The sequence below is a fragment of the Solea senegalensis genome, linkage group LG15, assembly GCF_019176455.1.
Source record: "Solea senegalensis isolate Sse05_10M linkage group LG15, IFAPA_SoseM_1, whole genome shotgun sequence".
Lineage (NCBI taxonomy): Eukaryota > Metazoa > Chordata > Actinopteri > Pleuronectiformes > Soleidae > Solea > Solea senegalensis.
Window position 1 is genome coordinate 6,874,277 of NC_058035.1, and position 16,050 is coordinate 6,890,326.

At 38.4% G+C, this 16,050-nt stretch overlaps 1 protein-coding gene across 1 annotated transcript; it reads right to left on the reverse strand.

The window, feature by feature from the left end:
* Positions 1–195: 195 nt before the first annotated feature.
* hcrtr2 (hypocretin (orexin) receptor 2) lies at positions 196–15,231 on the reverse strand. The gene is made up of 7 exons (XM_044045295.1): positions 14,825–15,231; positions 9,632–9,810; positions 7,020–7,263; positions 4,971–5,086; positions 4,646–4,866; positions 3,051–3,169; positions 196–2,784 (listed from the first exon to the last, which is right to left on the reverse strand). The coding sequence occupies exons 1-7, from the start codon at positions 15,039–15,041 to the stop codon at positions 2,615–2,617; spliced, it is 1,266 nt and encodes a 421-aa protein (XP_043901230.1). The 5' UTR covers positions 15,042–15,231; the 3' UTR covers positions 196–2,614.
* Positions 15,232–16,050: the final 819 nt, after the last annotated feature.

Below are 16,050 nucleotides of genomic sequence, written 5' to 3' on the forward strand. Positions count from 1 at the left end.
TTATCTAATCTAATTTGGTGGAAGGAGAGTTCATAGGTCAAGAGGAACACGTGCCATCTAATTAAAATGGTGTAGTTGTAAGTAACTGTTTTATCAAAACACACTTACATGAGGGCTAATTCATATGCCTGTGTGGTGATTATATAAACATACGCACTTCAACATTAATTGACTCTCACAGGAATAACGCCCAAGTCATGTTCATTCTTTTTATTAATCAAGCACAATGAAGCAGCAGATTATCATTATCAGTGTAAAAACTCACTCAAATGAACCAAAGGTGAAAATACACCATAAAGTGCATGTTTACAATACACAAAATGCGTTTGACAAGACACCACTTCACATTTAAAGCAATAACTTCACAAAGACTTAACAGGTAGAGAAAAATTGTTTTCGTAAAAACACTATTGAGGACGGCGAGCTTCGGCCTATGCATTGCGTCACTTTTCTTTTACGAGCAAGTGCAAAGTAATGTTCTGTTTTCTCAATATAGGTTTTTATTTTTGGACTACAACATAACAGTATGTTGGTAAAAATGATATGCAAAGAACTAACATTCAAGTCAAGACTCAAATGAGTGAAATTGTCAAGCACTTGAGCCCAGCTGTACCCTGATGTTTATATTATACAGTTATAATATCATTTATTTACACGAATAAAAAATACTCTCATCCACAAACGTTGGGAATAAAACATTTCTGACTTAACATGTAAACATTTGGCCAACGACAATATTAAGTTTAGCTGAAAAAGTGTGTCATTGTTTTTTTACTTACTACATTTTCTTTATACTACTCTCACTTTGCTATGCTGCTGGTTGTTTTTGAAGACTACTTGCTTTTACAAGTTGTAATTTTAACATTTAATTGTTTTACAGTATTTGATGTGCTGCTTTTACCTGATTTATGTGCTAACACTGTAATAATCTGAACCTTTGATTTTGAGAATGCATTTTCAAATCTATACATTTTAACTGTAAACAAAGTTGGGCAACATGAAAGCTCCCTACAAGTGAAGCCAAAGAGTGTTTATCGCCCCCTGGTGGCTGGCTGCAGTACAAGCCATAAACCCCACCTCCTCAATGTTAGCAACTGGCCAAATTGGCAAATTTTGATTTTAATTTGTTGCAGTTGATACTGTCTTTTGTGATTGACAGCTGAGATTGAGACAAAATTGATCGTGTTTTTCAATGAGACACTGCAGCTCCACGCACACTCCACTGCACTCTTTGGCCTCTAATAAACAATAACTGCAAAATGTTGGCTTCATTTTCTGCAGTGGGAGGGAGTCAAAACATGTACTCCATCTTAATTTACTGTCTCTGGTCTCAATAGCTTTGTACTTTTAAACTTTCACAGGCTGCTCAATGGGGAACCTTTCAGCATAATACCCTCCCTAAAGCAATACTTTGTACATAAAAAGAAAAAGAGAAAAGAAAGAAACAGGCTTGAGACTCGAAAATCGATGATTCAGTCTGTGGATCGGCAGAAAGAATCTGAGTTTTGAAGTGAAAGAACAAGTGCTGGCTTCGCCACGGAAAAGTCCTCAGACAATGTCACTGTACTGGCGTGAGTGTTCATAAACAAACAAGTGTGAAACTGGCACTCTTTGCAGAGATAATATTCATTTACATTCACAGATTTCTAACCCAGAGACACTATTTCAAAGCGATGCATTTCATTAAAATGCATTTCATTCACATTCATCACTTAGTAGCTGTAAAAAACATCTACATGTTAACTCTTAATTACAGGCCACATGTAAACAAATGTGTACGCTGCAGATTTCTATAGCTGAACGAATCTCTGATGTACATTTCAGGAGTGTTTTTTTTATCTGCACATTTTTAGTGTCTGACGGATAGATTTCTGAGTGCATTTTGACTCTAATTAATTGGGTGTTGTTGCTTGGAAAACCCAGCCATTTTAGAAAACAGTGAAACATTTCATAGTTTACGATGTTGAAGACTTATTGCCAGGTGAACAGTATGCACAGCGTGTACAGCTGCAACCAAAACATTGTACAATTCTGAGTCCATTCCTCTGTGGGCACGGATTAAACATGCATGGCATACAGTATACACTCAAATATGAAGATGGGCATCTGCTTATTATGAAGACAAATTACAAAATTGAGCCAATATAAGACCTATTTTCTATAGCACCTGCTCCTCAAGCCAATAAACCCATAAAGTGTAATAGAGATTATTACATTACATGTCATTTAGCAGACGCTTTTATCCAAAGCCACTTACAATGGAATCAAGTACAATTAGGGTGGGGTGGAATCGAACTTGCGACCATGATGGCTTTGGTACACAAGGTAGGGTCTTAACCACTGAGCCACTCCACCCCCGATTATGCACCAAATAAGAAGTTATACATAAATCCTATGCGATTATAATCACGTCACCTAGCTGTGAAATAAATATTAAATAGCAACTAGCAATATAAATAATGCTTGTTCTTGATCATGATTCATGTCCTTGTCCCATTCCCATTCAGAGGTTTGTGTGAAACAAAACAGATGTTTAAATGTCGATGTGTGAGTGTGTGAGAAAAGTGCCATTTGAACCTCGATGTAGAACAATCCCCCCGTGTGAATTATAAGACTATACTATTTGATCTGAAATGCCTGACACACTGTCCATGTTGTTCACTTGTGTAGACAGAGACTTTCGGCTATCTGTGCTCGTTCTCGTCCTTATCCTCTTTGTTTCATTTTGGCCTCGGCTGTGACAGCAGCAGGAAAACGCTGCTTTGAACTCCCCACGAAATTTCCCTGAGGAAAAAAAGATAAACATGAAATCCAGTATCAGTGTGAGCTGCTAACATACGCCTTACATCAAAAACATGATTTCCTTTCCGTTGACTCGGTTACCTGTTAAGTCATGAATACATATTTCATATTTGAATCTACTTTTATTTATATATACAACATTTATCACATGAGGAATTTAAGTCAATCAGTGACGCTGTTGTTGCCACCAGAGGTCAGCGATGAACTCATTCAACTGGTCAAAATGATGAAGTGTAATTCACACTTACCGCTGAGAAAATTGTAGATGATGGGATTTGCCGCACTGTTGGCATATATGAGCCAATGTGAGAAAATGAACCATGTGTACACTGTTTCTCTGTCGGTGTTCTTGAAAGTCCCAAAGACTCTGCGGGTAAAGTAGGACATGATGTGTTTATTTTTAATCAACTGAGCAACAACAAAAGCAAATAATTTAGTACTGTACTGAAACGTATGATGAAAAAATAAACAGAAATGACCACGATATGTCACCAGAGATGAAGTTTCATTCATTGTCTTTATCCTCCATGTGAGTGTCACAGCGCAAACACACAGAAACAAACAACCACTCACTCTCACATTCACACCTACGATCAATGTCGAGTGTCCAATTAACCTCTGCATGTTTTGGGACTGTGGGAGAAACCAGAGAACCTGGAGGAAACCCACAAACACACTTCATACAGAAAGGCCCTCGGACCCACAGATGAAGGAAACTTTGAATTTAAAGACTGGTTTTACTAATAACAGTGGAACAGATAATGAATTTCATTTATGGCCTGCAAACTCTGTTTGTGTTTCAAGTTGGTATTTTGGCCTGTTGCACTGTCCCCACCCACCCAATACAGCAGGCATTTGGGTTGCCAGAACGGTTAGTTAAACAGGGCTTGTAGTAGCGATGTGATAAAATGACAAACATTAGTAAAACCTTGAATGCCTCGCTAAGCCTCTTTAAAATGTCTTAACAGGAGAAAAGGAAAAACAAGGGTCTGCCATGGAGATGTGGCAAACATGTAAACAGCGGAAAGTGGAGAGAAAATTACAGACAGATGCAGATGTGACTCATTTTCTCCTGCACAGGTAAGCAATCAAGTGTCACGCAAGGTCTCTACTTCTCTCTTTTCACTCATAATGACGGTGGGTATTTAAAAAATATAATGAGTCTGTTATTGTCTCCTGTCTCGCATCATTACTGCTGCTGTGACCTCTTTGCTCCAAGCACATTTTCATTTTCAGGCTGTTGCAGAATTTAACCAAATGTGATGTTTGTAAAACGGACAGTGGGACATTTACATCTGTACATCCGTCCACTCTGCTGTACAATGTACAATGTACTGTATGCACTCATCATATACTGCATATTTCCCTTACTGGCTCCCACTGTAAATACTTTGAATACTTTTTTACATATCCTAATTTTTTATCGTAGGTATTGGTGCACTGTTTGGTTGTTTCTTCTTTTATTCTTTTATCTCTTCACTTGCACAACTAGAGCTGTCCTTTAATCTTGTTGTACACTGTATAATGACAATAAAGGTGATTCTGATTCTGATTCTGATATGTGCATGGGTATGTGCATGACTGTGCATCAGGTATAAGTACAGATCTTCTACTTTGTCTGATGCAAATAAGGTAAAAGATGGACATTTGTCTCAAACATCCTGGCAACCCAATTGAATCCGGGGAAGGAGGGACAATGTTGTCCAATATTTCGAATTGGGATCGCAGTAGGCCCTTGTCCATTTTTCCACTTTGTTTTTAAAGCTAAGGTCAGCAGTTTTCTACATTGTAAATGTTGCTGATATAGAGTTCCCTGAAGTAGCAGAACCAAAGAGAGTATTACCTTTTCATGACATTCAACACACTGATGGGCAGGTAGCACAGGGCGAAAACAAACAGCACCACCATCAGCATCCGAGCTGTTTTGCGCCTCGCTCGAACCTGTTTGATCTCGGCACAAACTGTGCTGGTCCTCACCCTGACCGGCTCCCCTGGGCCTGAGACTGGAGCTGAGCACTGGATGGATCTCCACTTCCTCTGCATCACTGATGTGCTTCCAGGAATCTGTTAATAAAAAATGCACATACATCAAGCACTGCCAAAGTAGTGCTCTGCTCATTCTGAGATGTATTTCAAACATAGTTAAACAAGTACTAAGAAATGCTCACCTGGTGACACCACAGCTTGTGACATATCTGGATGTAAGCCAGGACCATGAGACATAATGGTGCAAAGTAGGTGACGATGAAGAAACAGGTGTGATACACCTTTGGGTAGATCTCAGCTGTTGAGAAATAAGTAAACAATAAACATTACTGATTGAAAAAAATAAAACAATCTGAATTATGTCTCCCTAATACCTGTTCTGCATGAAAATTAAAAGTGAATTTCAGGTGGCAGAAGTGGCAGTATATATTGAGTCTACTTTTTCTACTTTATATACATATAATTTATAACGTCAGTTAACATTTTCTTGTGGAGCTATTGGTTTCTGTTACCGTATAAATGAAGATAGACGATAAGGCTCGGTTGCAGGTGAAATTTGTGAATTTCCTGTTGCAAAAGGTTGCCATGGCACAGATCGAATTATGATTGCCAAGGCTTCAAAACAGGAATTTGTTTTGCAACAGGAAGACTGCATCCATTTAGTAGCAGAGGATCCCTCAAACAACTGGTAAACAACACCAGGCTTGTGGCTTGTTTGCATTATAGAGGTCTAAAAATAATTTGAATTTTTACTGAGCTATCATTGCTATTTTCTTGAAAGTGTACTGTTACCATGGAGAATTCAAGCAGCATTTACACACACCGTTGCCGTTGGTATTTGCATTTGGGTTGAACAAGTCGTTAAACTCAATGCGTTTTTAAATAAGCATATGTGAAAAACACTTGCTGTGTGCTGTGAGCACTGTGGCCAGTCATGAATGTATTATGTGACCCTGTCATTATAGATTATTGACCATGTTTGAACTGTGACCTTTCATTGTGTTCTTTGCTTGAAAAGAACGAGAGGACCTTGTGTGTCTGACTCTCGAGGAAATGCTGCACGGAGGAAAAAAAAAAAAACGAACAAAGACGTACTAATTGAATTGAGTCGATGTTGTGGATGAAATTCATTTTGTGAGTGAGGCTGACAGTTTAGACAGTCAAGTTGAAAAGGTCTAATATGAGGCTGTGAAATCAGCGAAATGCGAAAATGTATTTGTTATTTATAGCTGCATTGAGTAACATTCGGTGATTTTTATTCTGCCTCTGTTTGCTCTGTGTACAGAAACAAAGTATTAGGTGTCTTTCATCTGGAAACAGACTCTGTCAAGAAATACTATCAGACCTGACTGAGGGTGAGTTTGTGTGTAGACGCACACAAACTTACCAAAATAATGGTCACTTGTACAATGTGAGGTGGGCAATTCTTTGTGTTTTCAGTCATAGCCCCAACCCCAACTGTCTGACAGGCGGAACCAGTTTTGATTATGTTTCCTGACTCAACATACACACTCAAAGGTATCATTTGGTGTCACTGGTCAACAGTTTATCTAACAGCACAGCAACACGCCACTTTTTCTGCTGTCCTTTTAAACTTGATGTTCTCTTGCTGCCTTAAAGTCCATTAATGTAGCTGTAGTACACCGTCTCCGCCTCCCCATCAATGCTCACTCTTCACAGCTTCACCAGATCCATCATTCTTAATCACCACCACCATTGTCTAGACTCCAGAGAGGATTTGTCTGCTCCCACCTTTGCTCCCTTCATGACAGTCTGTAAAGATTTTGCTTCGCTTGTTTCTCCTGATTGAAATATCACTTTTGTCTAACATGTTATTATATTTAGTCATTATTGACTAATAAATCTATTATATTCTTGGTACCTTTGATATTCTGCCATTGCTACTTATTTATTTCCAGTAAGACATTAGAAAAAAAAAAGTACCTCCTAGACATGTAGCATGTCATGATTAGACCAGATTTATTCTGTCTTTTATTTGCAGATTGTCAACATAGCCACTAAAATCCCCTCAGCTCTGTTCCTCCCTCAGGATTTTAATATCAAACAACAGCTAAATGGCATCAGATTCTCACTGAGTTTAGTGCACACAATAACAAATGCTCTCTGAAGGGCTGCATCTGTGTAACTGACATTTATTGGTCACAGTTTCATCTGTGTGTGTGGCACAATGTTTCATTATGTGTTCAAAAAGGGGGACTGGTGATACAAACCTCCCCAGTGTTCATCACACACTGTGAACAGGCTGGTCTTGTTTGTAAGTTCAGGCAACAAACTGCTGCACTCCATCACAATAGCCTGCGGAATCATGATGATGCATGAGACAATCCAGATGATAACAATACTCCTGCGAGCCCTCTTGGCCGTGCTCTTGAACATCAGTGGATGGCAGATAGCATACCAACGATCTTGGGCTATGCAACTCAGTGTCAGGACTGACACCGAGACTGAGATTGTCTGGAAAAATAAAACACAATGAAAAACAATGTTAGATAGAGGTAAAAAAAAACAAAATTTGACATGGCTCTAACAACAACAATGGCCTTCCCATTTAACTGTCAGTTTTTCAGATTTCAGATGAGCACCTTCATGTTTTTTGTGTGTGTTTTTAAAGTATCTACTGATACCGATATTGCCTTATTACAAATGTACACATCTGCGTCTTTTACCTTAAAATATATCCTGTATTTGCTTGCTGTATCCCTCACTTACACTCCGGTCACATGACATAGGTTTCTATCTTTACAGCTTGACCATTTTGGTCATATTTAGGGTTTTAGGATCCTGTTTGATTTTAGATTGTGACAGCACAATGTGTTCAATCTGTCTTCGGTATAGACTCTGTGGAGGGTAATGGAGTGCTAAAATTACACATTTTATCTGTGTGTGTGTGTGTGTTAATAAATTCCAACACCTATCAGAATAGCAATGTCTCCTATTCACTGCAAAACAATGGTTGCACTGGCTCCACATAAAACAGGACTAAACCTCCCTGAAGGTCAAGCACTGACTGAGTTAGTCTCGTGTATCAAAAATGATTATGGCCTAATAGCAATTCCACTGTGATATATATATACACACGAGTGCTGTGCAGTCCCAGATAAGAGTGAGTCTGAGTGCATATGAGCATGGTTCAGTTAGACTGACAGGGCAGGTGGGTCAACCTCTTTCCTTCCTTTCCACAGAAGACTGGAGACGGCGGAGTCTCATCAGTCAAAAGAGAGATTTCGGCACTGGATCTATGAAACTGCAGCAGCATCACATGTTGCATGTCAATCCATGAGAAACCTTCTGTGTCGAACATGCTCTTATCCAGTTTCAGCATGCTACACAACGTTGAGTCTGGGGATTTCTGTTTGGTTTGTAGCAACACCACTAATTTGATGTGGGAGATAAACCTGAGGGAACTGCTGGGGTCATTTCCTTTGGGAAATAAACGCTCAGCTCCATCCCCTTGATGTGCTCAGCTTAAGGATGCCCATGATGTGCATTTGTTGAATAATGTCCTTCATTTAAAAGGTCTAAATAAGGGGGGAGATAATTGCCCTGTAGGCAGAAAAGGGACAACTGCTCATGTAATTGTCATCTGTCTGACAGAAAATCAATTGTACACTGACAGATCTTTTAAAAGTGGTGTATTGTATGAACATTGCAGACGACACAGAAAATATACAGGAAAAGCCACACGGTGTAAAAGGTTTGGAGTGACCTTCAGGTACGCCACAGTTACATAACATGTGATATATAATAATATAGATTATTATTTGGAAAAGAAGGAAAGGATACTCTAATCAGTCTGTCGTGTCTTTTGTCTGTGCATTTAAAGCTTGATGTAACTGATTCATATATGTATAAAATACTTGTGCCAATGCTTATGTTTGTTTGGGATTTTAAATGCAATTAGTTAATGACAAATGTTTTACTTACTTTTACGCAATGCCAGAAATAAATGCTATTGTAGCATCTTGAATATCAATCAGCGAAAAGGTGTACGTACTTTTTGCAATGCTGCACCAAACACTAACATTTTTGTGTTATAAAAAAGCAAAATAGAAAATTATATCGTAGCTTTTGAGAATTTGTGTGACTTTATCAGTTAGTCTGCTATAGTTTCACCTTCCATGTACGCTTTTATTCATCACTCAATGACGTCTGAAATGTTGGAACTCGAGTAAAACATGTGACCAAGCATGAAAATTAATCAGCATTGAAATTAGGACAGAAATGATGGACTTGAAAAAGTACAGGATGGAAATGATGTTTTCTTTTATATAATTGGAACCACGGGTGGTGTGAATTTAAATATTTTTACTGAGTGAATGTTTTGCTATCTTGTTAAAATCCCTCTTTTACTGAAATAATTGTCTCAAATTCATGCGGACCACTGGGTTTTTGTGGTGCTGCTTTTCCACCAATTCTACATCCATTTCTTAAACTTTTTTCCATATCTCTCTTTTTTTATGCATTCAAATTTAGTACTGAAACTAAAGTCCTTCCAGGGTTCTCAAATCCAACAAATACTGTAGCTCTGCACAGCAGTGAAGCACAGAATGGCAAATAGGGTGGAAGTGAAATATATTTCTATTCCAATGCAAAATGCTGAGTTGACTTTAAAGCATTACAGGTATAAAATACAGCAGGACTTGGAAGAGCTGAATCTGACTGTATATGGAGGAGATTTCTTTTGCATTTTTTTGTGAATATAGGATTTGTGCGGGACAGGGAAGGATTTCAGTTGACAAACAGTATAGATTTACACACCAATGTTGTCTACAGTGTCATGCACATTGAACGATTTCTGTTGGTGCCAGTATTGGCCTCTTACCTGCAGATAAGGTACAACTTTGCAAAGAGTTTTTCCAAAGAACCATGTCTCTGTGATGTCCACCACAAGACTCGCAGGCAGGCAGATGATGGTGACCAAGACGTCGGCAAAAGACAGATTCACTATGAAATAGTTGGTCACGGTGCGCATGTGACGGTTTTTCCACACTGCAAAACAAACTGAAAATGATACACAATCAAAAAGAGCCCACAGACTCAGTGAAGGCAAACAGTTATCACATTAGTCCAGGGTGTGTAATGTCAAACGCTGATGTCTTAAGGCCTGCTGTCAATCATATTTAATTAGCATCTAATTACATGCCTGTTTACAGTATGTCTTTGATCCTGTTGGCAAAAAAATATTAATTAATCACAAACTGCATACAAACAATTCAATTCTCTTGGGTTTGTGTTTTCAACAGTTTTCTTTCCACCCAACAGTGCTTTTGATTTTCATTTCCTTGAAGCAAATCACGGTGCATTCACAAGCTCCTCGGAAGGTCCAATTTCTCGAGCTGTGAAGTTGTTGTCCCCACTTTGGTGAGTTTATGAGCTATGAATTCAAAATGTCACCAAAGAAAGAAAGAAAGAAAGAAAGAAAGAAAGTTTTGCTCGCTTGAAAGAAAATGTGTTGTGTTGTGAGTTCAAAACTTTTAAGCAGCACCACCCGACACCTCTTTCAAATATTTGCAGTGTAACATAAAGCAAAAATAAGAGATAAGTTTTCAAAGGCACATAAATAATTTAAAACATAGGCATGGTATTCACAAACGAGTCTGCACTGTGTTGGAGGCTTGTGAGAGTATAGTTTGTTTTAGTCACACATTTAACAAAGCACAAATAAAACTAAATAAATATCATGTTGTCTTTATTCTGCGTCATATTTATTTTTCTTTACGAATTACTATTTTTAGTATTTATCACACTTATTTAGTATTTATTACTTACTTTATACTCTCATTTAACTCTATTGTTATTTATCAATGTGTGTGATTTTAGGGAAATGCCCAGATGAGGCCCTTTGATATAATCAAGGACAATTTTCTAGGTCTTTACAAACTCAGATTTGAAAGTTTTACTGTTTTGCTCATTGTTTTGAGATAGCTATATGTCCAGAATTTATTTAATTTATATTAGCAAGCGTATTTAATCCCTTTTATGTGTATATGGGTTTAGTCGACATAACAGCACATAGAGTAATCTTGTATTTACCTTAAAAGTCTACAATAACAGACTATATAATAATGCTGCAGGGATTCTATTTTAAATTACTCTAGTGCTTTCAAAGGGAAGGGAAATAAAAATAAATAAATTGGACATAGACTTTTGCATTTCTTTGTTGATTTTATTCAGATGAAACTGGTGATTGAAGGTGACACTTTAAAGCAGTGCCTTGACTTTTGTGTTATTGTCGTACAGTAGAGTTAAGCTGGAGCACAGCTGTTGTTCTTAAAATAGCCTGGTAATTGACTAACTATAAAACAGTGGAACCTAGGCTAGGCTACATGTAAATGTAAAACATGACAGCACAGACGTGTACGGTGTGGGTGGAAAAGGAAAGTTAACACACACAAAAAAATGTGCGCCTTTGAAAAGCAGCAGGATTTTTCACCATGATAGATCAGTTTGCATGAGACAATAGTAGCCTATGCTGACATAACTGTGGATAGACTTGTAACCTGTGTTTTACATAAATTTTAACATTTTGATCTAGTGGATCCAGAAGACTTTCAGGATCTGCAAATAACTTTACCTGCTTATAACTATTACCATCTTCCTGATCTGTTAAAATGCCTCTGAGATATACACTGCACTTGTTAAATGGGACTTCCAATGTTAAATCTAAATTGCCACCAAATCAGTAATCTGGATTAGATCTGATTCACATAGCTGATTCTGCATAGCTGATGAGATTTGTATGATGATTTTTTGCCCATTACCAGAGAATATCTTGAGAATTTTGTGACATCATCAGTCGGTAGATTCTAACTGACATATGCACTGGAGTTTAAAACAAACTGTGAATGAATTTCCAATCCAATTCCTTCACACGCGAGTATTCTTTATTGCTCCTGCTAACTCCTATTCCTCTCCAGGTCTCCAGGCTCTCTCCCACCTGTCCCCTACTCTCACTACAGATTACATTATCATCAGCAAACAACACAGTCCATGGATACTCCTGCCTGACCATTCGTCAACCTGTCCATCACCATTGCAAACAAGAAGGGGCTCAGAGCTGATCCCTGGTGTAATCCCAGCTTCACCATGAACCCATATGTCACTCCAACTGCACACCTCACCGCTGTCTCACTGTCATCATATATGTCCAACACCACCCTCACATACTCCTGACGTCCTCATACAATATCACAGTTCATCTCTTGGCACCCAAGCAACATCCCATTTTTCTTGGCATGAACTCACACTGCCGCTCACTGAGCTTATAGGTCCACAATAAATCCTTGACCAGGCCTCAATAACTTCATGGTGTGGCTGATCCAACTTTATACCTCTGTAATAACTGCAGTTCTGCATTCCTCTGGCATTTTCTCGCTCTCCAATGTTGTCTTAAACAATCTCTCTCCTAGACGTCTCCATACTGTTCCACCTATCTACTCTTCATAGCTGCCCTCAAGTCCTCCTCACTCATCCTCTGCACCTCCTGAGGAACTGTGTCCCCTCCATCCTCCCTTCCAAAGCCTCTGAGAATTAAATTCATATCACATGTTTCACTGATGATAAAAATGGAGCCAAAGAAAGTACAAAAGGAAATGGGAAATGGAAAAACGCACCTTTTTTTTTCTTCTTTTTTTACTGGAATCACTTCTGTGCATCAGCTTTTGAGGTAATATAATATAAAGAAAAAATAGCATTTCAGAGACATTTTGTTATTTTGTGATATCTTAAGAGCTTAAGCCAAACTGTTTGGACTTGAGAAGTACTGTAAGGGCACAAGACAGGAAGATAAAGAGAGTTTGAAGGTGCTGTTGGTTTAATGGACTCAACTTTAAAGATTTAGAGGAATAGAGCAGTATTTTACTTTATAACTTATCAAAGGTCTACATTGGTTATTTGCTACATCCCTATAATTCCTTATTATCTTTGCTTTTTGTACTGTAGAATGGCAAAGTCCCTTGGAAGCTTGTCATTTTGCAACTCAGTCGCAGTAAAGTTCACATGAGGTAAAGGACTTGGATCAGTTTGAGTTAGAATCAAATTAACTTTGGCTTAAACTCGGAGAGGAGAACGCCACTCAACTTGATGATTGCCTGATCAAAGAAATACCAATCAGAATAATAAAGATGAGTCTGTCTCTCTTAAACTCTGAGATTTCTGCAAGCAAAATAAATATATACATTTATTAATCCAGTACCACATTTTAGACATTTAATATGATGCTTTGCTACAGTGTTCTTTTGTGTATAAAAGTGTATAATAATTATTCTCTAAGCCTTGAATTCTTGTTGGATGTAAAAGCACCTGCAGGTGATTGTTCTGAGATTATAAAGTCAATATCTACAATCTACACATGGTACATATGTTTGTAGCGGTGATTGTCTGTTGAGCTGAAACTAAAAATAAAAAAATGAAAATGATGATGTTCTCAAATGTCTTGTTTTGTCCACAAACCCAAAATGAATCAGTTTCAATGATTTCTTTGTTATTTGGAGCAAAGAAACCAGAAAATATTCAAAATCTGAGAAACTTGTGAAATAGGTGAAATAACAAAAAATAGCTGACAATCAATTTAGTTATCGATTAATCCCGTAATTGTTCCAGCCCTGGTGTGACACATACAAAATGTTGTCAACACAAGCAGCCGGGTGTCCACTTTAAGTGAGACTAATACATATCATCAATGTCTCCCTCATGTGGTACGCTCATATAAAAGGATTCAATGTCAAAAGTATGCTGAGTATATCCAGCTGGGATACACTGGCAAACAAAAGAACTCAAATTCTCGGACACCAGAGCACAAAACGAGATGATTTTAAAAGCCACACGTGTTACTGTACTGCTGTGTTTCAACTAAAGGTGACAGATATACTGAGAACCTTTTCAGCTCAAACCAAATGACAGCCATTTTAATAGCTGGAAATGGTCTACACCCAGTACATGAAACCATTATGAAAGCTGCACGCTACATGACCCAAACATGTTTGCTGTCTTTTTTTCTTCTTTTTTTTTTAACTGCCTGAAATGATCAGCTTAAGAATTGCTTGTTTGATAAATCATATTATAGCAATTATTATAACTAATGCATGTCCATGTATTTCCAGTCAATCTGTCCAACAGATTGTGAGACCTGCTCGTAGTTTTTTCATTTCAGTTGTATTTGTATAATGAAAAATCACAATATATATATATATATATATATATATATATATATATATATATATATATATATATATATATTATGTGTGAGTCTTGTTTTTTGAAGGTCCACCTCAGGGCTGTAAGGAAATCCAGCAGTGAAATGAACAACATGAACAGGATTTCTGCTCAAAAAAACTGTACTTTTCTTTGAGATGCAGTGGAGCAGAGCAGAGGAAAGTGAGAAAGAAACCATTGTGTCCATCATCATCTTTAGCACTCATTGCTGCTCATGCCTCAACAGCTCTATCACAGCAAAAACAGCAGGAGAGCTTGATTGTAGGATTGGAGAATTATGGACGCTCCAGTGACTTTCACCTGACAAGAAATTGGAAAGAATAAACGGACACTGCCAGAGTGTGGTGGAATATGAGACATGAGGAATATTTTACTCACATGTCAAGGAATATGAGTAAAATGAAAAGCCACGTGGCAAAATTGTCGTCCCAAAAAAGATTTCAGAGATGCAAGGGGATAAAAATCATTATAGCCAAATACCTACTCAATTTTGTCATGAAGTCTCTATGAATATTTCATGAAGCACTCAGAGAGCATCTCTGAGTACATATATGATAAGACAAGATAATTTAGTCCTTTATTAGTCCCAGTGAGGAAATGTACATTGTCACAGTAAAGATAAAGGTAATACATATTTTAACCATGGACTTCATATGACATTATTGCAATCTGAAGTTGAAATGGACCAAACAGCTAAAATAAGCAGGTTATTCCACCTTTTTTTGCAAAAGTTGTTCAAGGTCTGCCCCAATTACGCACCAATGTGAGGAGAAATGATTCACCAAAGACGGGCAGAACTTACCAAGCGAGTTTCCAATGAGTGAAACGAAGAACACAATAATGTAAGCCACAATGAGAACCCATTCGTACTGCTTGGGGTGCAAGTACTCTCTCCAGATGTATCTCAGAAGTTCATCGTCCTCATCCACGGCGGAGTCCAGATGAATGTCCGTGCTGTTGGCCAGATGTGCGGAAGATAAATAATCCTCGGAGTCCAAATTCCCAGTGATGCCAGACATCCTTCCAGCTGCTGTGGGTGAGAGACGCGTCCTCGCTGTGAGCGTGTGTCTGCAGTGGAAGCAGGTGGTTAGGCACAGAATGAATGAGAATGATCCACTCTAGCGAGACGCGCTCCACGGACCTCAGCGTGACGCTGGCTTCCCCTCAGTGTCTATAGGGACAGCCTCAGCGGGGGGGCAAACATCAACACTGCGGCTGACTGTGGCATGGAGCAACTTCAAGAACGCACCCACTTATCAATGAGAACTGGGGGTTCAAATATGTGCCAGGAGAAACGTGAGCGAAGCAGGAGGAGTCTTAAATAGATATGGGACTGTACTGCGTGGTGCTATTGTCAATGACTGGAACAATGATGCAGCTTAACTGTTTTAAATTCAACGCACAACTCAATTAGGAGCCACTAAATGAGGAATGGTTGCATAAATGTCCAACAACCAGACACAATGTCATGCACTTAGTTAACTCTCCTGATTGAGTAGTTTTTGGTGCAGTGCACTTCATTAAAATAGATTGGATAATGTACAGGATTGAATTGAATTGAATTGAATTGAATTGACTTTATTCCTCCCCCAGGGGGGAAACACACATCCTATACTATTTAATGAGGAAGTGCTGAGAGGCAGAAATTATAGTCTGATCTCAACTCTCTTGAGTCTGTCAGTTGTGGTGTTTCCCCTTTTCTGGTGTAGATTTCAGCACAAAATTGGATTGAAAATTTCAGATTGTATCGCGATCAGATTTTTCCAAAGCTGATTCAAACCACATGTGGAGGTGGTTTTGAATGCGATTGTGATCGGATTTTTACACATCCATTTCAATCTGAATGTCACGGTTGCTCAGATAGGATTTCAAAGTGTCTTCTGCGTCACTCGCAGCACAACGTCAATGCATCAATGGCGTTGATACAGATGGAAGCTAACTGGAGGCGCGTTAAACGATCAACACAGTGGAAGAGAATAGGCAATGGGATAAAAGCATGGAAGACGACAACAAACCGTGGCCTCCACA